Source organism: Nelumbo nucifera, chromosome 7 (genome assembly GCF_055504915.1).
Source record: "Nelumbo nucifera cultivar China Antique chromosome 7, China Antique-T2T, whole genome shotgun sequence".
In the NCBI taxonomy this organism is placed as follows: Eukaryota; Viridiplantae; Streptophyta; class Magnoliopsida; order Proteales; family Nelumbonaceae; genus Nelumbo; species Nelumbo nucifera.
Window position 1 is genome coordinate 4,941,355 of NC_142655.1, and position 22,148 is coordinate 4,963,502.

Consider the following 22,148-nt stretch of genomic DNA (forward strand, 5'->3'; position numbering starts at 1 on the left):
ATCATCAACATCTCCCCCTTCATCCTACTACCAGTCCCCACCTCCACCCCCTCCGTCGCCACCATACTACAAGTCTCCACCCCCACCATCTCCATCCCCTCCTCCTCCCTCATCTCCACCTCCATCACCACCTCTACCATCTCCACCACCACCCCCTCCATACTACAAGTCCCCACCACCACCGTCTCCTCCTCCTCCATCACCACCTCCACCATCTCCATCACCTCCCCCTCCATACTACAAGCCCCCACCACCACCACCACCTCCACCATCTCCATCGCCTCCCCCTCCATACTACAAGCCCCCACCACCACCTTACTCTAAATCCCCACCCCCACCACCACCCCCCTATATATAACTAGAAGTCACTATCTACCATCTCCAAAGATACCACTGCTGCCTACTCTATGCTAGTTTAAATCACATCTTCCAATCCAGTGTGAGAACCTCCTCTCCCACAATCACCACATTCTCCTTAGTAGCACAACTCACCAATCCCTCCATATCTATCTCCACTGCCTCTTTATCAAGACAATGCCCACCTCCTCTGTCTCCATATCTCCATGAATGTACTAACAAAGTTCTGTTACCACTCCCCAAAGTCTACAAGAAGTTACCTCTGCATTTCCAATAGCATGAATAAGGATATCTGAATTCTGAAATAGTGCGTGTTTCAAGCAAGCTTTCAGCTGCTCTAAAGCTTTGATTTGCGAATAAAGTAAAGAGAAGTTTGTGTTCTATTCTGCGTGCAGTATACAATATGTAATTTTCATTAAGAAAAATAATTGGCTGAAGCCAGAAGCTGTTCAAGCAAAAAAAAAATCATTTCGAACCGTTGTTTTTCATTTTTCACAAAATAGTAATTCGAATGCTTTCACTGGTTTAAATAGCCAACTGCCAACTACTGCTGGTGAAGATGTTTGGACCGTGGGAATGAAATCATTGTTTGTGTTGCGTATGTCTATTTGTGAGATTCTTATTGGTTTTCTTGTTCACTTGGTCAGACAGAGAATTCCCCTATTAAAGCATAGAATCAATCGATCAAACGTGAACAAATGAATACACCAGGTGACATTTTTAACATAATTGCACGAAATTTTGATGAACTATGTGCAAATGTTCATAAACGCATCGAATTGGACTTTGGAATAAATACAAGTACTTGGTCTATAAATACACATAAGTCGTGAAATTCTGATTGCAGTCTACAGAAACGATTCATTATTCATTCATTTTGCAATCTACGACGTTTTGTTACATCCAATAATACTCTGAATCTCTGATTAAACTCCAATTTCTTCTTACATGGGAGTAAAGATCCGATCCAACAACAACCAAGGGTTGGTTTTGAGAGGTTTGCTTCTTCGTTCATTCCGTTGGTAATTTGGTAATTGGAAGTTTTACTGTTGTTTGGACATTGGACTTCTCAGCTCAGACCATAATCAAAATGCCTTGTCCAGTTGAAGACGGAGGGGGGTGAAGAAGTGGCAAATGTAAATCTGACATTTAGTAAATGATCTTCACAAGGTATTATAGTAAATTTACATCTGCATGCGGCATTTTCAATCTGAAAAGTTAACGGGAGATAACCGTCTATGTATTTTAAAAAAAAAAAAACTTGGGAGAGATTTTGCTAGGGTCAAAAACATGAGAAGTTTATAATGATAATCAGAAAACCCAGGGAGGATTTCATACTTTACCCTAAAAATAATCACATAACAAGACCAAAAAGTTAAAAGAGCTTGATCTCTGAGCAGCAATAAGCAAAATTGCAAAAAAAGCTTTAATTAACTTGAATTTACAATGCTAGATGGAAAGTGCATCCTCGGGAAAAGAAGGGGGGAGGGTTAAGGCTATAAGGTCCTAAAGAAAATAGAATAACCTTGAGCAAGAATAAGCATGTTCTTTCAGACAGAAGTGGCAGCAGAGCAGCTGCATTACCGATCATCAAGCACCTAAATATTTACTCTTTAACTATGACATTTCACTGAATCTCGCAATAGCCTTCTTCTGCACGAGGATTCGGTAACTGTCACCTGCCTGCACCTCTAGGCTCGGGTCCAGCTTCTTCTGCTGCCTACTCCCAAGTCCTGCTCTATCTTCAACAGCTTGTGCTTGGACTGGTTCAATTATGCCACTGCCATCCTTTCCTAGTCCCTATATTTGTCAAAGAGCAATGTAGCAAACATCAAAAAAGGCCTCAAATCTCCAAATTAATGTCAAACTAGAGCATCAATCGAGTAACTGGAAGTCTGGAACACCAATAAAATATGCAGCTAAAACATTGAATTTCCAAAACATAAAATAATACAATTATATTACGACTAAGCTCAAAATACACAACTTAAAAAAATAGACCAAGTCCATCGGCTGCCATGGGACCTTAAAGTAGGACCACAAACACTCCATTATCATCTAGTTGCAAAATCCATATAACATTCTTTCCAGTGATCAAGAGGCCCATGACAGCCATGGTTCGTAAGGCTAGCAGGAAGGCTCTTACCAAATAATACTGCAACCAGGACACCAGGGCATCTTGGTCAGATATATGATATCACTGTTATTCTATGGTATGAAGCCATAACCATTTCCTAGTATGTTTCCTCACAAAATCAAAAATTTCAATTGATAAAGGTCAGTGACCATATCAAAGAATAATACAAACGAGGGTGAGCTCACCAAGCCTTCTTGCCAACCCATGCTACGGAGCATTCGGTTACCCACATTGCTCTCATCAATGGCTCTATCAGCTGTGATCACTTCATAGCTCTGAACATTAACATCACTAGCACCACGTCCTCCAACACCAGGGGGAAATGGCATTGTACCAACATCTGAACCTTTTCTATATGCCAAATCCCGATCTTCACAAAGAATTGTAAACACAGAACTCATTATAATGTTAATGAAAATCTTCAGTGAAAAGACTGAAAACCCACAGAACTGGTTTGACAGATTTCTCGTTAATCAAACTAAATATTTTCCCAGTTTAGAGCAATCTACTGTGGCACTTGTAAGCACTACCTCATGCCCTAATACATTGATGGCATGTCTTGCATATTATTCTTTAGCAAGACTGGCAATGGCATTTGATATATTCCTAGAGAGGAATGCATAACATGGGAAACCACTCAAATTAAACTGTTAAGCATGCTTACTTGAATCTCCAAGTCCAAGGTCTGAGATATCATCTCCAATAGAGGATGATGAAGATCCATAAAGGTTCCTCCTTTCAGCTGCACGGTCCCTATATGTTGTATGAGGTTGTTCCCTATGAGAAGAAACTGGCTGTTGTGGCATCTCAGAAAACCTCCTTTTACCACTGCCCGCAGCCACAGGTGAAACATAAGAACCCAGTGCAGATGCATCCGTTCTAAAGGGAGTCACAGTCATTGGTCCATCTGAATTTGCTGCTGATAATGCCTCTCCACTGCTTGAAACAGCCGTTAATGTTGAAGCCCCAGTAGAAGACCCAGAATATATTGTATCTGACTTTACTATTCCTCTTCCGGAACCTCTAATTACACCCATTAGGGTGCCTCCTAAGCTGTTACTTACAGGTTGTGGCTTAATCTGAGATTCCACAACAGTCTGCCCCAAAATAGGTGTAGTTGAGGCATTACTATTTCCACGAGCAGCAGCAGCAGAGGCTGTTGTCACATTTTCCTTTACCGAAACAGAATCCGTTCTGAATTTACCCTTTCCAGACACTCCTGCAGCACTGGACCTGTCATCTGTTGAAGCCAATGGCTGACTATCATCAAGAACAACACGAGCCGCCTGACCCTCATGATTTCTTTGTTTCCACATGGTTAAGACATTAGTCATCTTCTTCTTGCTTGCCAGAATACTGCTCTTTGATGCAAGCCTTATCTCTTTCATCTTCTCCTTCTCTTTCTTCTCTGCAGCTAGCGCTGCAGCAGCAGCAGCCTGGACAGCATCTGGTAGTGAGGCTTTCTCACTTGATTTTATGGTAGCAGCAGGAGCAGATATAACTACTTTTCCTTTACTGGTGCTATCTGATGTTTTTGAAGCTTCACTTGTTGCCTTGTCTGCTGTCTTGTTATCATTCTGATCACCACAGGGAACGTACTGCTGAGTTTGATGATCATAAGAATACCATGTTCCATTGTTACCATCATAATATAGGCCTGCATTGCATTTCAAAAAATTAAAACTGATAAACAGCTACAATAAGATGCAACTTGTATTATAGCATAGAGGACCAGTGATAACCTTTGACAACCATTTATGCACTTCTGGAAAAAGAGTTTATCTTTCTTTCATCATGTAAGACTAATCAAAGAAGTATCTTTTTACGAACAAATCAAAGATGTAAATTTAAATGCCAAAATAATACAGATAGAATGAAATCGTCAAGCTTGATTTTAAAACTATTCTTTGGGGTGATTGGTGAGGGAACATTTAAAGACGCTACTAATTTGTCTCAAACAATATGGTTGTACCAACCAAATATTAGGGAACATTAAGAGCCAATTCAATAGCATAATTCCTCTCTACAAATCCTCAAGAAAATTCTAGCACAATTTATAAGAACTGGGATCATGAAAAAGAAGACAGGAGGCTGATGCACAGCAATCTGTGTGACAAACTACATAACACATTAACCCCCTCCCACCCAACCAGCCACCAGACAAGTAAAGATGGTTTTATTTGGCAACATTTCGGGAAAAAAATTGCCTTTCTGTTCCAGGGAACAGAAAAATAACTATTTTTATCTTGCTTGGATCAATAAAAACATGGGAAACATGTAAAATTATCAAATGCTGGTGCATGTAGACACTCACCTGGACTGAAGCACAGAGTGTCCAGGCACATGTCTTTGCTCTTTCAGTTCATGCATATTTTGTTATATGCTTTACACTATTCTAATGGTCCACTAGTGTTAAAAGCATTTGATATTCTTGCTTGGAGCCTTGTACTATGTACACTGATAATAATTTATTAAATTTTAAAATGAACAAAAGCATAGAGATGTTTATTGTTGAATATTTCAAGGCAATAAGCTCTTTGGTCCAGGAATAGATCTACTTTTTTTTTTGATAAATACAGGTACATACAATTTTCTTTGCTTCTTTCTTTGCTCTCCTCTTAAATGTTCAGAGTCGCATTCTTTTTTCAACTTTAAATTTTTTAATAAAATAGTAATTGAGTTGTTTAAGGTTATTAAACTGTTGAACATGCTTCATAACTTGAATGCTTTGTTTTTCTTGTTAGGTATGTCAAATCTTTTATTTTTTTTTCAAAAGTCACACCCCACTTCATTCTAGCTTGTACCTTGCACCTCATTTATTTCAACATTTGGAAGCCACTTCACTTTTAAAGGACTAAGAAAGTGGGACATAGTTGCAGGTCTACTCGAAAAAGAAGGTTGTTTGACCAAGATTAGATCGTGCCAAACGGTGGGAGGACCAAATTTAATGTGCTTTGTGCAGCCTTGGAATCGCAGGTACTGGTGGGGTTTTCAGAAGCCCTGAAGGTACTGTTCTCAAGAATTTCTAAGGTATAATCAAGGTTCAAAATATCAACATGAAGCTCGCATTTTTTTCCGGAGGGGGGTCGGTTTAGAGTCCTACCCCCTGAACTAGGTGGGACTCCAAAACACCAAGTATAGAGGTGCATCGGAGACCCTCCGACATGATACGTATCAGCCGATTTGTCCCAATATGTTGCAATATTCCGATCCTTGGGTATAATAGGAGAATGCAATTTCCCAAGAATCGAGTTGCTTGCTCTAAGCTAATGGAAACAAAGTAAAATTACCAGAACTACAAAAACATTATAAAATATTGGAAACCTAATATAAGTTATTAGAAAAATACAGACTAAACATCAGTATACACTTAGGAGTCGATAACCAAAACAACTATTAAAAATAGGAAAGATAAAATATAGAAAATGATGTACATCACTGCACATATCCAATAATCTTAACATCAAAAGAATATATAAATAGCTATAGTCATGATGATAAAGTAATGCATCTACTACAAACAAATATCCATTTATGGCCAATTGAAATTTACAGATAATTTTATTTTCTACAGTTTCCTAAGGTTTTAAATAGAACCTAACATTTTTTATTACTTTTTAAAAGTAGACCCTTCTTTCTCAAAATGTTTTTTAGGCTTTTTAGTTGGTACATTATTGTGTTGCGACAGAAATTATGTATTTTTATTATACAATTGTAAAAATTCAATTAGAACAATCAAAACTTGTTGTAACTTTAACAGAAGTTATGACAAGTTAGACTTAAAATTCAACCAGGTGTTCCTTAAGAACTAGAAGCATCCTGGTAAAATTAATTTGGTTTTAGAGCAAGTTCAAAGCCATGGACAGTGGTTGAAATGATTAATTGCTTGGATTTCTTGTAATAGCCTCATTCAACAGAAAGATGGGCCAAACAGACTTTAATTTAGCAGACTCACTTGAAAGACAGGTACTGCACTAGTTGCAGACTTGCAGCTGAAATACTTGAATTCTCTGGGGAGCTTCACATTATCGTGAAATTCAAATAATGTTGTTCATTCAATCATCCTAACAAAATGTCTTCTTAAAAAGCAATTAAAACTATAAAATTATTCATTTTTGTGTGAAAACTAAGAATTTCAGACCTAATGTGGACTTGTTTGGGGGCTTGCCTCTAGGGGCATGGCCGCGTGGCACAAAGGCGGCTCGTAGAATCGGGAATGTAACATGTTTTACATTACATTAGCTACTTGAAGTAATGCATATGAGTGAAAAAAGAGATTAGAGGTTTTACATGCTTGAAAATGTTTTATATGTTTGATTTTATTTTTAAATTCTCATTTGAATATGCTTTAGATCTTATGTTTATGTATTTTAATTTTAGATAATAGGTTTTTTAAAACATTATTTTCAAATTTAAGTTTAGATTTTTTATTATTATTATGTTTAATATTTTTATTATTTTGAATTTTTTGGCTTTTTTAATTTTCTGACATTTTTTATATTTTAGCTTTTTTTTTGTATTTTTGCACCTTGCTTCAAAAAGGCGTGCGCCTCGCCTTGCGCCTCAGGCACAAATTGACCCCTGCGCCTTGCGCTTTTAAACCACTGACTGCACTAGTTGCAGGCTTGCAGCTGAAATTCTTGAATTCTCTGGGGTCAGCTTCACATTATCGGTTGTTCCCTGCCATTAAGAGTCCCTTAACAGCAGATGTTCACTCTAATAATATCTTCATTAATAAAACCCCTCTTGATTCTTGTGATTTACTATGATTTGAATCAATTCCTTAATCAGAAAATCATTTATTTACATTATTTGAGACCATATATTGGATTTATCTTTCATATATGTAGGTTAAAGAGTCGTTGGATGTATATTATTTGAATTTCAAGTCAAAATTGATTATATCATTTAGGCTTCTATTGTAGAAGTGGTAAATTCTAATGCTTTAGGATATGATTATGATTTTCAAAACATTGTTGTACTCTTTTCTCTTTTAGCAAAAAACCCTTTGTTGATTTATTACTTTCTAGTAACAAGATAGCATACATTGGAAATATCATTTAATTTTCTAGTCATAATTACCATTCAAGTGTAAGAAATTAGGAATCATTTGTATGAAAGTTGGCCTCTTGCTCTTCTTTCCTGTAAGAGTGTCTCATTTGGGTTTCTTGATTTCAAGCAAGGTTCAAAATATCGATACGAATCGATACAGTTTTTCAGGCCTTTTTTGTATTTTTTTTTCGCAACCAGTTCAGGGGGTCTGGTTTAGGTCTCCCCTACCCCCTTAACCGGTCAGACCTCCAATACACCCACTGTAGGGCGTACCAGAGGGGTCCTGGAATGATACGTATCAACCGATACGGGCCGATATGTGTCGATACTTTGAACCTTGATTTCAAGACACCCACGTATCGACTGATACAGGCCGATAAAGCTCATGATGGGAGACTCAAGAGAAAAAGGTTAAGATAAGATGGAATAATGAGTAAAGCGTAAATTCTACCTGCAACTACTTCATAAATGTAATAAAAAATAGACACCAACCTGTATTTCCATCATAGTAAAATCCAGAAGCAGCATCATAGTAATAGCCAGATGCTTCATCCCATACAAACCCAGATTGAGGGGCTGAGCCATCTTTATGAACAGCATTATCAACACCACTTTTCTCCTGCCCAGATCCAGATTGTTTATCATCTGGATTATACTCTTTTGGTGCCCATCCAACAGCATCATACTAAATAGAAGAAAAAAAAAGGAAGAGATATAAAATATAAAGTTAAAAAAATACTACCACGCAGTCTATGAATGATAAACTAATAAAAAATAACAGTTTAACCTCTAACCTCTAAAAGGGTGGAAAACAATCAAATGCTATACAAGGAAATTGGACATATAGGACAATCAGCATTAACCCTACTAGAGAGCTGTACCCAGTGCTTTTTCCCTTTTTCACATCACCTTTTTTATGGATAACAAAATTCTATAATATTACAAAAAGAATGGTTTAATTATATAAGATACACAAGTGTTTTTCAATCTTTTCATGAGGCTGGCAAATGTCCCCTCCCTTGACCATATATTTGTTCCCTTGTAACAAAGAATGTCCCCATTTACCTTTGTCTAACCAAAGCAACGGCCAGCCCATTAGCTGATCAGTAGATCACATAGAAACAAGCTACCAGTCCTGTTGAAATAGCTCTCATCTCTCTCAAGTATTTTCAATAGTTCCAGGGCCATTGCTTGTTTTATGCATTCCCATAGAAGCCTGCTTTCCTAATATTCAGGTTCTTTGCCAATCTTAGACCATGCCATGTTGCCAATACCCCATTGTTATAAAGTCGCCATTACCTATTGGTCTTGAGTATATGACCATTATTACATTCCCAATTATAATCTCAGAAGACACCACCAATACCTAAAGCTCCAAGGTTGCCCATGCTACAGCTATGAAATTTTAGTTTAGCTTAACTACACCTTCTTGAGGAGGGTATCAAAGGTGAGAAAATAGCAGACCTTTTTTGTAATTAAGAATTATTGTCATGGAGCAAAAAAGAAATATACAAGTATTTGAGTTTTGACACTCCAGCAGCCATATAGGAGACTCCCAATTATTACCTACAAAAAAGTGAAAGAAACAAAAACACAACCAACAAATCCAACATCCAAATCCCGAATTTACATACCACACCAACAGCCAAAACAAAGAATGACAGAAAAACAACTTCACTCCAGACAACATCCTCATCAAAAGTAATTCTCCAGTAAGAAACACCATTCCCAACTTTGACATAATGAAGAAGAACCACTTCCCAATCTCAATTATCAAAAAAAAGAACCACTTCCCAAATAGATGCCTCTGGATTCTTCACTTATCCACTTTGTCCATACAATCAATTTTAAGCTGTCCTATGGTACACATATCATATGATTTTGAATTTGTCACTCTCTCATGTCTAATACCATAAATACTCTTGTGAGTCTAGAAAAAGCAAGCCTATTTTCTCATCATCAACAACAAAGAAAGCCTTAAAGAATGAGAAAAAATAATAGCCCCACCCCTATAAATTGGTCGCAGGATCAAATAAGGTAATGTACAACTACAAACACAGTCAATTTGAAAAGACTATAGCTAATCGGAACAATAGAAGCCCAGGGCTACAAGCATCTTCAGGAAGTTATTGAACAGTAAACAGATTTGTCTCAATGCAATTACATGGAAGTTGATCTCAATCATGAGACCATAACAAATTGTCTATCGTCACTGATGCACCAAAAGAAGTTTCTAACTAAGCTCTGAAATACCATAGAAAAGGCAACTACATTTCATGCAGCACTCCCCAACAATAACTACATAAGTCAACAACATTAAACATCTACTGAAAGTTTAAAATCATCCTTCTGATAAAATCAGGATGTGAATAGACAATACAAGTACAACAACAAAACCTGTTGAGCAAATGTTGCAGCCTCAATTGCAGCAGCAGCAAGGCTGCTTGAAGCCCCAGATGTTCCTGACCCTGGACCATGGATGCTTTTAGCATATGCAACACGTAAAACTTGACCATTCTTCTCCAAGGTCATACCATTTGCAGCTTCTAGAGCTTTGGTAGCATCCTCTACCTAAAACAAACACATACAGGAGGGATGAAATAGACATAAGAAACAACCTCAACTTGAGAGAGAGAGAGAGGAAAAAAAGAGCTTAGCTAAATCAGTGGATACTGAAGAGTAGACCTACCGAGTGAAAATGGACAAATGCAAAGCCCCTAGAGACATGGGTAAATTTGTCTCTAACAAGTCGAAGGTCCTGCAGATAAAAATTAGTAAACTTCTGTGATCTTGTCAGAGGAAAATGCACTAGATGATCAATTAACGAGCATTTACTACCTTGATTGGAGCATGTTTTGAAAACTCATATCGAAGCATTTCCTCGTCAGCATTTTCATCCAGCCCACGGACAACAAGCACATGAGTAGGACCTGGTAAAGGTAACCATTTTTGTTATCAAGACAACAATAAATATAAAATGCATAACATATCAGAGTAGTAACCTGAACCTACCAGCCTCTGGTCCCTTTTTTCCCAATGTTGCTGGGTTAGATGATCCCACATCAGCTGCTGGAGCATCATCAGCTCGTGCCTCGTTACACTGCATTTGCAAGAAAGAAACAAAGATGACATTAATGCAGTGCTAGCCAAACACGAACTCATTAACAATGCAATTATATACATCTTATGTCAAAGAAAGCTAGTTACATTGTTATGTATCATAGATTTATATGGCACTTTATCTAAACCCAATATTTAGGGGAGCCACTGAAAAACAGCTTGTCTAGGCTGTAAAATCATCACCAACTAGATACAAACAACTTAGTGTCATACAAGGAGGCATATTTAAAACTTCAGCAAGCAAGATCTTAACAATTTATATTAGAACTTCAGCAAGTGAGATCTTTAACAATTTATATTAGTCCAATTGGAATGAGTAGTCCAATACATGCTGAATTTGGCTAGCTTTATGTTATCACTTGAAATAGAAGGGTACTAGTGTTGTAATAGGTTGAGTAATGTGAGTACCTTGGATCCATAATCATAGTACGACAAAATCAGTACCTTGAGTAATGTGACACGTGTTTTATCAGTAAAAAATGTATAATTACTTTATAGATGTGGTATATGTATATATATATATATATGTTTAATTTATATTTTTAATTCAGTTTTTAATTTTTATTTGTAAAAAATGTTAGCAATTGCAATTTGAGGCAAAAAATAGGGTTTTTTGGGGGGAAATAGCGGGCCAAGGTGTCTTTAGCACCTTTGGATGCATAGATCTCAAAATGTTACCCGAAATAAAAAAAAAAAAGTCAGTCAGATTGGACATCCAAGCGGACCTCCATAAGTTTGCACATACATTGAGTGTGCAACCCATGACTTGGTGACCGGGTCGAATGGGTTGAACGATTCAACCAGCCAGATTGAACAGCTTTTGACCAAAGACCAGGTTTTGGGAGAACCGGACCTAGAATCATGGTCGGGGTGATGGTTGGAACGGTTCAACCAGCAAGGTCAACAGTGCGTTGAAAACACTGGATAGGACATCTCAATACAATGGATTCTGGGAAGTACAAATTTCTAGGCTGACTCCATGGCAAAGGAAGAAGCTAACAGGACTGAATTATATTGGGGGCCTGACCTCAGACTCTCGGAGGCATGCAACTGTAATAGTTTTAACTCTGTACTTGAGACTTGAGAACCAAGTCAAGCTAAGCATGCCATATTTTATCATTCTTTAATGAAATACAATATAACAGTTAATGATAAAAAATGTTCAGGCAAAACAATTAACATTACAAGAAACCCCAAATAGAAAGTTAGAAACTCATAACATAAAATCCTGATAACTTAGGATCCCAGCTTCCAAGTCAAAACGGTTAACATTAGGAAACATTTCAACCATTCTCAGATCCTTTAGTATCACAAATATTCAAACATCCGAGGTATGAGAAAGAGAGGGGGGATAGATGGAAGGAGGGAGCTCAAGATTTTTAAACGCTAAAAAGCAGGGGTGAGACAGCTAGACTTGGAGAGAAGAGGCATAGATCCCCATGTGTTTTGAATAAATAAAAAAATATGAATCTAAAAAGGAACATGCAAGGTTTGTTAGTGATAGGACTAACAATAGGGCTGTAAATCCAATCAGGTGATCCATTATCCACGAGAGATGTCTATAGTACCATTTTTCAACGTTTTTTTGTGAAACAGATAAATTTTTGTACTAAGTATAATGAGAAAATATTTTTTATCTTATTTTTATTAGGAAAACATATTAGATAAATATACTTTGAATAAGTTATATAAAAACCTTTTGAGAACTTGGTATTTAAAAGGTGGCTTCATTAGTCAGAGGTGTACAGCACCAGCAACCTGAAGTGATTTATTACAAGTTGAAAGAGATAGTAGAGCTAGGGGCAGACAAAAAACATGCACTAAAGTAGTGAGAAACGAATTAACGACCCATAATACAATAAATGACATGGCACTGAAAAGGATAGAATGGTAGAACAGGATTCATGTAGCCAATCTCATATAGTTGGGACAAGGCTTAGATAGTGATAGCGATGGCGACGATGATATGTTAAAAATTAAAGAGATTTTAAATAATATATAGCAATTATGTAATTGCATTTTATAAAGGAATTATAACTTAAATAGAGATTTCAGGAAAAAGAGAGATGCATAAAGAAAGAGTTAAATGAAAATGAAAAGTGGGATGCATACTGTAATAATATCCACTGGATAAGTTTTAGAACCCTCTTTTCAAAAGGAGATTGAGACTTTTTTATTAGAAAAATGAGATTGACAATACGAACTTAAGATATTATGTTCTTTGAATTTTGATTTTTGATAAATTTTGTATTTTGATTTTTAGGAGACATTAAAGAGAATATGTATGGCATTTATTGAAGCAATGACCATGTAAGAACTTCTATAAGCTCTTTTCCACATACATTAGATTAGATCAAATCCATAAATGAGAGTAGTCATGGTTTGGTTACTGCAAAAATCTGCGAAGTGTCAACATGCATGAAACAAAAAATAGCTTTCTTTATTTTAAAAACAAAGCTTCCTTTTAGAGGTACATTCCTCTTACTATTTCAGCCAAAAGGCTAGAGGTTCATGACTTGGAATTTCTGTGGCCTGAACCTCTTATGAATTATGCAAGGCTATTAGGGCAAGACATCGTGCACAATAAAGAAAACAGAATAAAGCATCACCAGAACAGCAAGGAAACAAACCTGAAAACAGGACGTTCGCCGTGCAAAATTCACACAGCCACACATCGTGCACATCCAATCAGATGGTGGTGCAGCACTTCTATGATTCCCATAACTTGATCTTGCTGCACCATCTTGACCATAAGGCCCACCTGCCCCACCAGTTGGCTTGCTACTGTAGCACAAGATAGTTAACAATAAAAGAAGGATGTTCAAGGGTGAGAACATGTCAAAGATGTGAAACCATAACACATGCCAGTCTAGAACAGCAGAACCAAGGTTAGTTTTAAACGCTTCTAACTGTATTGCAAAGGAGAATAGGAACAACATTATTAGACTCAGACCAGACATAACCAGTTAGCTCATTCAAACTGTGTAAACCATTATTTAACTGGGATACAGAAATGTCACTAGGTCAGTGGTTCAACTTTCTGGCCAGGTCTGAGTCTTACAACACTCAATAGAAACCCAATGGTCTTCGATTACTATGCCAACATTATTAAAATCATAATAGGGGATGAACGGAAACGTGATAGACACGGCCTCCACAATACAAAGATAACCAAGATGAAATGTAATGAATGAAAGGATCAACAGCTTTATATTGAAGATGAGGAATAAAAGAATTCCAATGTTCTAAAAAAACACCTACAATGCCATATGCTCTTCTATCATCATTAAATGACCATTAACAAATGCTACAAAAAGTGAAAAACTAAACCCTGTTTTTGACTTGTCAATACAGGGAATAACAATTCTCTTCCACAAATCCAAGTCAATCAAAAAACAATACAGTTATAAGAAAAAGTTAGCCTGTGTTATAAAGCAATGATAAAACCAGACAAATCCATAGAAAACTAGCAAACAGACCACTGTTTGTTTAAAAACCAGCATTAGAACAATTGCTAGCAGGACTTCACATGTTTCATATAAAGAATTTAAAATCAAGCAGGCCAATAAAAGGGTACTCAGGAATCAGCAAACTGTTTCCATTTAAAATCATATACCTGTACTCAAAGAAAAGCTTCCTTCCATCCACAACAAGACCATCATCTCCAATTCCATCCATCATCTTGCGTGCATCTCCCTATGTTGAAATTATGAACTTCAGCATGACCAGCTTACAGTAAATAAAATTTTTAAACAACAGTCACATGATGACATACCACAGAAGGGAAATCAATAAAAGCAAATCCACGAGAAATGCCTGAATTGCGTTCTTTAATTACACGCACATGACGAAGTGGTCCCCATTCAGCCTAACAGAATCAGTAATTCACAAAGAATATATTGATGAGAAAAGGCAGAAGAAGAAAGAAACTATTTTAGTAACAGGTGGAAAAGAGGCATACAAGAATTTGGTATAAATCCTCTTCGGTGGTCTTCTGGGACAGACCCTTCACAACAACAGTAGCTGAAGGGGCCTACAAAAGAAATAGAATCCACTAAGGTCCTCGAAATTGCAACTATGTAACAAGCAAAGTAAAATTACAATGTCACATTTCAGACATACCACAGAAGAATGCTCATGATGACGTTTTTCATCATGATCCCTTCGTTTTTCATTTCTTTCATGTCGACTGTCATCATAGCTGTCCTCACGATGACTTCGACCATGGCTGCGGCCTCGGGGAGACCTTGATCTAGGCCGTTCATCACGCCCCCGAGACCGAGAGCGCTCATGCCTTCTATGTGGACTCTGATCCCTTTCACGACTCAGACCTCTCTTGTCACGGTCACGGTCACGGGAGTCACGCCTTCTCCAACTACTGTCCCTCCTGCTACTCCTTTCATAGTCAGAATCATAACTATACCGCCCATAGTCATAATCTCTCTCACGGCTTTCCTCTCTACTTGGGTGGGAACTACGGTGCCTGAAATCATAATCATCAATTGGAAAATCATCACGATCACGTCCTCCAAACCTAAAAGGTCTATCATACCCATAATCACGATAGCCATCAACATCACGGTAGGTATCAATACTGCGATAGTTGTCACGAAACTTATCAACTTCTTGATATTTATCCAGCTCACGATAATTGTCAGCTTCACGAAGATTGTCGATCCCATGAAAAGAATCAAGGTATGGCTTCTCATGTCTTCTAGATTCCCTAATGAGTGCATATTCTTCATCAAAGTTTCTCCTTCTTGGTTGAGGCCAAGCACCAGCAACAGATGGTGGTGGTGGATAACTATCCCTCTCAAGTATGTCCCGGTGGAAGGTTTCCCTTGGATAGATACTATCCCTTGAGAACCCCTCATCTAAAAACCTTCTACCATCATATGAACCACCAACCCTGCGAGAAGCGTATTAAGCGGAGGGAAGAAAAAAATACAGTGATATAACATGCATAACATACAAAATTGAAACTTTAGTAGTTAGAAATGATACTAACCATGTAACCATAAATCTAAAAGCAGCATGAATTGTTTCAATAGGAAACAGAGAGAGCACTTCCTTAGGTATACAAAAAAGGAGCACATGTGTGCTTTTAGACGAAGAAAAAATGAAAATATACAAAATGAATCCTCCATGTACTTGTGAACGAAAAAGGAGCAAAATGACATAAAAAAAAAAAACACAGAGCAAACAAGCATCATATATACTATATTTATTAGTTTGAAACATATCAAGGAAAATGAACATTGCATATGTCACACTATTAATACATTAAAACATCGTAAAGGCAAATGAACATCATATAGGGAATTCTTAGTAAAACAGAACTATGCACTCCTGCTATGAGAAGCATCCATCAGCACTCACCGGTAATCTGGCTCATGCACTGCACCATACCCCTCCAAAGCCTGTGGATTCAAGAGAATAAGTGAAGTCAGCAACTAATAATTATATACGGGGTATGCAAATCGATTCCATATCCTCACTGGCCCACAACTTTCTCTCACTGTTCTTTTAGGATGAGATGCAGTAAAAATGGAGGACAATCACATGAGCCCTAATTTCTTGTGTATCATCCCGGATAGGTAATTAAGGAGGAAACCGCAATTACGCTGTTATTATCCCATCCTTGCTGGAGTACATAGCGTCCAGGATCCATTTCTTGCAAAGCGCACTGGAGTTAGCCCTGCAAGGCTCTTGCTGATCTTTCAGATTTCGGAAGCAGATTGTTTGAAAACCTTTCCTGTAATGGATGCACAAATAGACTAAGTTATGCCAACTTGAACCAGGAACCAATTGTCATGGTTGGGCCACCCTTTCTATTGGAGTCCTCAAAGCCCAAATCTTCCCATAAAAACCAATCTCCAAGCTCTCACAACGAAAAAGGTATTATAAGGTCCTGATTGTTGAAAGTCAAAACTATCTTGGAATAATACAAACCAATGCCATTCTAATACATCAACCAAGAAAAATAATGTCAAAATCAACTTTCAAATACACACACATACAGACTACTAAGCATTATACTTTGCAAATTACAATAAAAATTAGTAACACAAAATGGATGCGAGCACAAGGAAAGAACCACTTGTTGGATAGAGTAGCTAAGAACTAGCAGTAGAACATCACATAAAATTTTTAAAAAGCATCTGCTCCTACTTAATAAACAGTAGATTAATGCTACTATAAACCCAAAGCCATAATAATAACACTAAGATTCTTAAAACCAACACAACCAGATCTCATGTATTGGTTTGGTAAAGAAATGTCATTTTGTGAGCTGGGGAGGGGACCACAAGCTACACTAGGACATGCAGAAGATATCCATGTTCCATATGGAAGGAGAATCTTGAATAGATGTTTCCTCCAACAAATAAACTCAAATTCCAAATTGCACCAGTATAGTGCATTCAATCATAAGTTTGCAATGTACTCCCTGGAACCCAGCGTGCAACTAAAGAGCCATAGAATATAGAACATGGGAACCAGTTCAACCCCATTGATGAGATCAAACTAGAAAGATGATGAGACTACTGTCTCCACTGGTCATTCTGCCATACTTACCAGGTCATCAGCCCCCAGCAGTATATATATATACCAGATAGTTGATGCCAAGATAAAGACAACTATTTCTTTTCCCCCTTTGTACATATAAAATTATATGTAGAACTAAAATAGATCCCAAGAAAACTAAATAAGCACAGTCTCGACGACAGAATGCCTATTCAGCCACAGAAAATACTAATGAAAATCAATCTTTCTTTTATTTTGATCAGCAAATGGTAATGGAAATCAGTGAGATTCAAAATAACAGAATAAATCCATAATGGTGGAATAATTAGTAGACAAAAAATGTTAGAGAAGATAGTTAATTATTACTAATTATCATAGCCCCTTCCCCCTCACTAGAATAATTCATTCTCAAATAGAAACTACAAAGGCTTGCAGCAAGGAGCCAAGGAGATGATATATCTATTCCAAAATAAACTGCAACTTCTGATAAGAAATCACAAACACTTCTGCTTACTAATCTCCTGCAAGAGACAGAAGACAAAATCAATAACATCTTGGCTCATCTCTTCCCAAATCACAAAAAAGCAATCTCCAAACTTCTCCGGTTTCTAACTCCCCCTTCACTAATCTGAGATTTCAAACCTCAAGGTAAATGTTCCTCCTTGACCCTTTATTTTCTCTCCTAAAAGGTAGAAGATAATGTTGAGAATGAGACAAAGCAAACAAAAATGTCCTCACTCTCATTTTCCTTTCTTACTAGCAATGGCCCACGCAATGCACAGATTGCTGTTACAAAATGTTATTGGGATCAACTTCTTTACTGTTTCTGCTCCATAGTAACTAAATATGAAATCATTTTTCCAAAAACATAAAAATAAAAGAGACAAATGTTCCATGACATTTCATTGAAGCTCACCTTTATCTGAGTAACTTGGGAGGGAACCCACATTAGAACATCTTTTATGGACAACACAAAATTAGAACATTTTTTGATAGGTAAAACAAAATTAGAACATTAAATAACAAGGAATTTCGATTGGACTTAGTATCTCCGTCGGTTGTAATATAAGTGAGAGTTTTACTCCAATATTAAGATTTTGGGATTTTACTAGGGCTACAAATGGATTTATTCGATAAGGTTTCAGGAAATCCAAATTTGAATGAAATCTGGTGAATTTGTATAACAAATCTATGATACCCTACATGCCTAACATAATGTTGTTGGATACAATACCAGATACAGTATGAATACTTCTATATGTACTTTATGCCATTAACACTCTTAAAATAAGTACAATGGTTTTTTTGTATGTACATTTTAACAAATTATACTGCAAAAATATCTACACATGTTAGAAATTTAATTAAAGGTGGTAAATGTATTCATTGTATTGTACCATCTTTCTTTCTTAATTAATAAAATGTTGAGTTATTGATCAAAAAAATTATTTAAAGGTGGCAAGTCATAAGTCTTCAAAATGACATTTAGCTTCAAAAACTAGATATAAACACATGATATAAGCATATTATTATATAAGATACCCAAACCCATATCAGTGTCCAGGAATGTACGATATTGAGAGTTGTATCCCTGTTTCCCATATCTATGTCCATCTCCACATAAGTGCTTGGGCATCATAGCATTTAATAGTCAAATACAATTCAATTTATTCTGGGATATCCAATTGAAGTGGAGAAAAACTTCTGGAGAGGTTTATCAGCTCCATTCTTTATTTACAACAAGAACAATTAATGAATTCAATACAACCAACGGTCTCCTGAGTTCACACATCATCACTCCTTTCAAGCCTTCCAAATATACAACAAACCAACAATCCAATCTCAGACCACCCAAGTCAAGTGAAAATTCACAAAACATATATATCCTAACAACTGGGTCAAACTCTGAGGTATTTCCTTCCAAGTAAAAATAAATAATATCTCATAAATGAACCAAACTTTCATAAATACCCTTCCAACATGAATACACAAAGCCATGTTCAATTGAAGTCATCCTCTTATATAGGGTATACACCTTAAACCTCATACCACCAGTAGCTGCAAAATGAATCAAACTTGCAATAACATCCTTGCAATATGATATATACAAAGCCATGTTGAGGTTTTCTCCACTTCTCTTATATAGAATGTACCCTGTGAACCTCAGACGGCCAGTGGCTGCAACCCCAAGATGAAAAAGAAAAATAACCATCCCAGATGACATCCTGTTGTGTTTTCGTACATGTGAATTACTGCTACTAAACTCTACAAAGTTTATAATTAATGAAATTACAGGGGTCATGGCACACATTTCTTCCCCAAAGAACCTACAATCATTTACTGAATAATGCCAGATGGATAGATCTCCTGTTACCATAAAACATTCTATATCTCAATATCAAACCCCACCATCCGGAGTTAATAACTAAATCCATGGTCCAACAACCCACTTGAAAATTTCTCCATCTGCCCTCAACATTCACTAGAACACCCATGTGTTGCACACCTACTATCAAATATTTTGACCATCAAAAGAAAATTTCCAACATGCCCATAAATACAATAAAAATGTTTTGATCAGGAAAAGTCGTTTTATAAGCTCCATTCCTAAAGAGATGTGGCAGATGGATTATGCTGGTTATGAATTTTCTATATAGTTATACAAACATTCTAAATTTAAAAATACCAAAATCAATCTAATGAGAACAAGGTCCACCTAGCAAAGCAATGCTTCAAAGAAAATCCTGAAGTAATTCTTCATACATGATGTCATCAATTGCCCATGCAATTAAGGCTTGATTCTACAAGTTTCTGCATCAATCGTGCAACTATGAATACTAAATCTTGTATCCCGTTTAGCATATAATCTGATAACCTCCATATCAGGCAGATGAGATTTGGCAATCAAAAACATTTTTAGTTTCTGAAGTGAAACTATATACAAACTTTTCCCTTAGTAATGGAAGAGATTTATATATTGTTGCTATCACTAATATTGTGAGTAATACCATAATTCAAAAGCAAAATACCATTTCATACTGTAAGAGGAAGGCCCACTGTCTGATTATTTTTATCAATACCTACTGTCTGATTTATTGGAATTTCTATTCCATGATAGTTATCAAAATGACAATGTCAAATATTCACAGGGATTAAAAAGGATCTCTAACACTAAACAACAAGAGCAACAAAGCAATTTATTGCTCACACACATTCCAATATATATAGTTTTACAAAAATCAGCTGCATGCAAAGAATTAGTGCGACAGGCACATTCTGAAAAACCTATTTCTGCCCTTATGCTAGGTAATTTCCACCATGTAGGACAACATTCAGAAGGGGACATTATTTGGTATAATAGTAAAATCTTGGGCTGGTGAGCATTGAAAAAAAAAATGTCAAAGGTTAGTTAGACCATACCCCGTCTACCACTCCCAAGACCCAGGTAACAGGGACCAACATTGGGTAAACCATTTTAGGATAATATTCAGAAACTGATATTTGTAGGCCATATGATGAAAGAAGAACAGAGAAGAAAATGGCACATTTACAGATCAATTTGAAGTCCATGCACATGTATTGAGAAGAATTAACATTATGAGTATAAGTAAATAACACAATTAAAGGATACAACACAGTGCATGCAATATCGCATCTCTATAAACATGTGGAGAATAAAATGGCAATTATGATGTTCAAAAAGTTGTCAACTCCCACACCACAAGGAAGAATGAAGACAATACAGAAAATTAACATATGCAATAAATAAGTCTGCCACTCCAATTAAGAGTATATGTTATGCACATCCCTATTGTTATGACCGAGGAAATCAACAGGTTTACGTCATGGAGAATGTAGCAGAAGCTTTAATATATAAAAATAATATTAACTCACAAAGGATCTTAAACCCAGAGTGGCATACAGTAAATAATTTACACGACCAACTGGAAAAGGCATAAAAAATGTAGTGATGCTTTTATTGCAGCTAAGTGTGAAAAATATATTAAAGCCTCCCCATCGCCTTAAGGCCCTTAAACAGATAATTTCTCTTTCATTCAAATCTGAAGGTCACACTTTTCTGTGCCTCACAAAGCATTCTTGCATCAATAAATAAACATGGAAAATACAGAAACTTACGCATACTCCATCTTCGATCTAAAAAAAAAAAGAAAAGCTAGCTATTGCAATTCAAAAAGGGTATTCCCACACCCGCCCTAGACAAAATTGTTTTAGCAGAGTCAAAATCTCGTGTTAGTAAATTCTATCTTACCCCGTGAGTAGTCGTTCGTCCTTCGATTCCTCAGTTCTTGTGATTAGCCGATGCGCCGTGCCAGCGTCGCTACTGAGGAAGAAACCAGCACAACACAGCCGTCGTGTTAATAAAAAGGAAAAAGAAAAAATCCCAATCCGAGAACCCATTGAGAAGAAAAAAGATTGATCCGTACCTGATAACACCGTGAATAGGACTTTTGTCTCTAGTGCCGTTCAGTGAGCGACCAACTGTGGTTATTCCAATCTCTTTTCAGCCGATGGTGGGATGCTATGGAAATAAGAAACTTCTTCCTCTTCACAAACTCCCAGCGAGATGGAGGAAGAATATGTCTGGTAACCCTGTGCGAGAATGAAAGAGAATTGTAAGAGGAGGAGACTTCCGTGCTTTCAACGGGTGATTTTGATTGCCGAAACGAAGAAGACGAGAGAATGGAACGGACAAAAAAAAGAATGAAACTGAAACAATGACCTAGGGTTTTCTTTCTTGTTCGTCTCAATAGCTAATGGCCGTAATCAGGGAGGATTCAGATCGGGTCAATCTATATTCGGGTATGATTTATTAGTAATATTGGTTTGAATCCGATTGGATCTAGAGCTATGGTTCGGGCCCTAGCAGATTTTCAAAATTTCATGTCCGATCCGAATAAAATTTATATATATAAATATATAAATTGTATAGTCCATG

General features: G+C 36.8%; 1 protein-coding gene across 5 annotated transcripts; it reads right to left on the reverse strand.

The window, feature by feature from the left end:
• Window positions 1–1,750: 1,750 nt before the first annotated feature.
• Window positions 1,751–21,943, reverse strand: SUA (suppressor of abi3-5). 5 transcript variants are annotated; one of them, XM_088891597.1, is made up of 18 exons: window positions 21,637–21,943; window positions 21,462–21,533; window positions 16,290–16,421; window positions 16,046–16,086; window positions 15,219–15,575; window positions 14,789–15,149; window positions 14,628–14,699; window positions 14,442–14,534; window positions 14,283–14,362; window positions 13,297–13,450; window positions 10,559–10,646; window positions 10,385–10,476; window positions 10,232–10,304; window positions 9,944–10,113; window positions 8,039–8,231; window positions 3,159–4,151; window positions 2,680–2,864; window positions 1,751–2,157 (listed from the first exon to the last, which is right to left on the reverse strand). In XM_088891597.1, the coding sequence occupies exons 3-18, from the start codon at window positions 16,335–16,337 to the stop codon at window positions 1,975–1,977; spliced, it is 3,183 nt and encodes a 1,060-aa protein (XP_088747723.1). In that variant the 5' UTR covers window positions 16,338–16,421; window positions 21,462–21,533; window positions 21,637–21,943; the 3' UTR covers window positions 1,751–1,974. The 5 variants fall into 5 exon arrangements, with proteins under 5 accessions (XP_088747723.1, XP_088747724.1, XP_088747722.1 ...); XM_088891598.1 differs by having other exon boundaries at window positions 13,297–13,447; window positions 21,637–21,939; XM_088891596.1 differs by having other exon boundaries at window positions 13,297–13,447; window positions 14,789–15,575; window positions 21,637–21,939.
• Window positions 21,944–22,148: the final 205 nt, after the last annotated feature.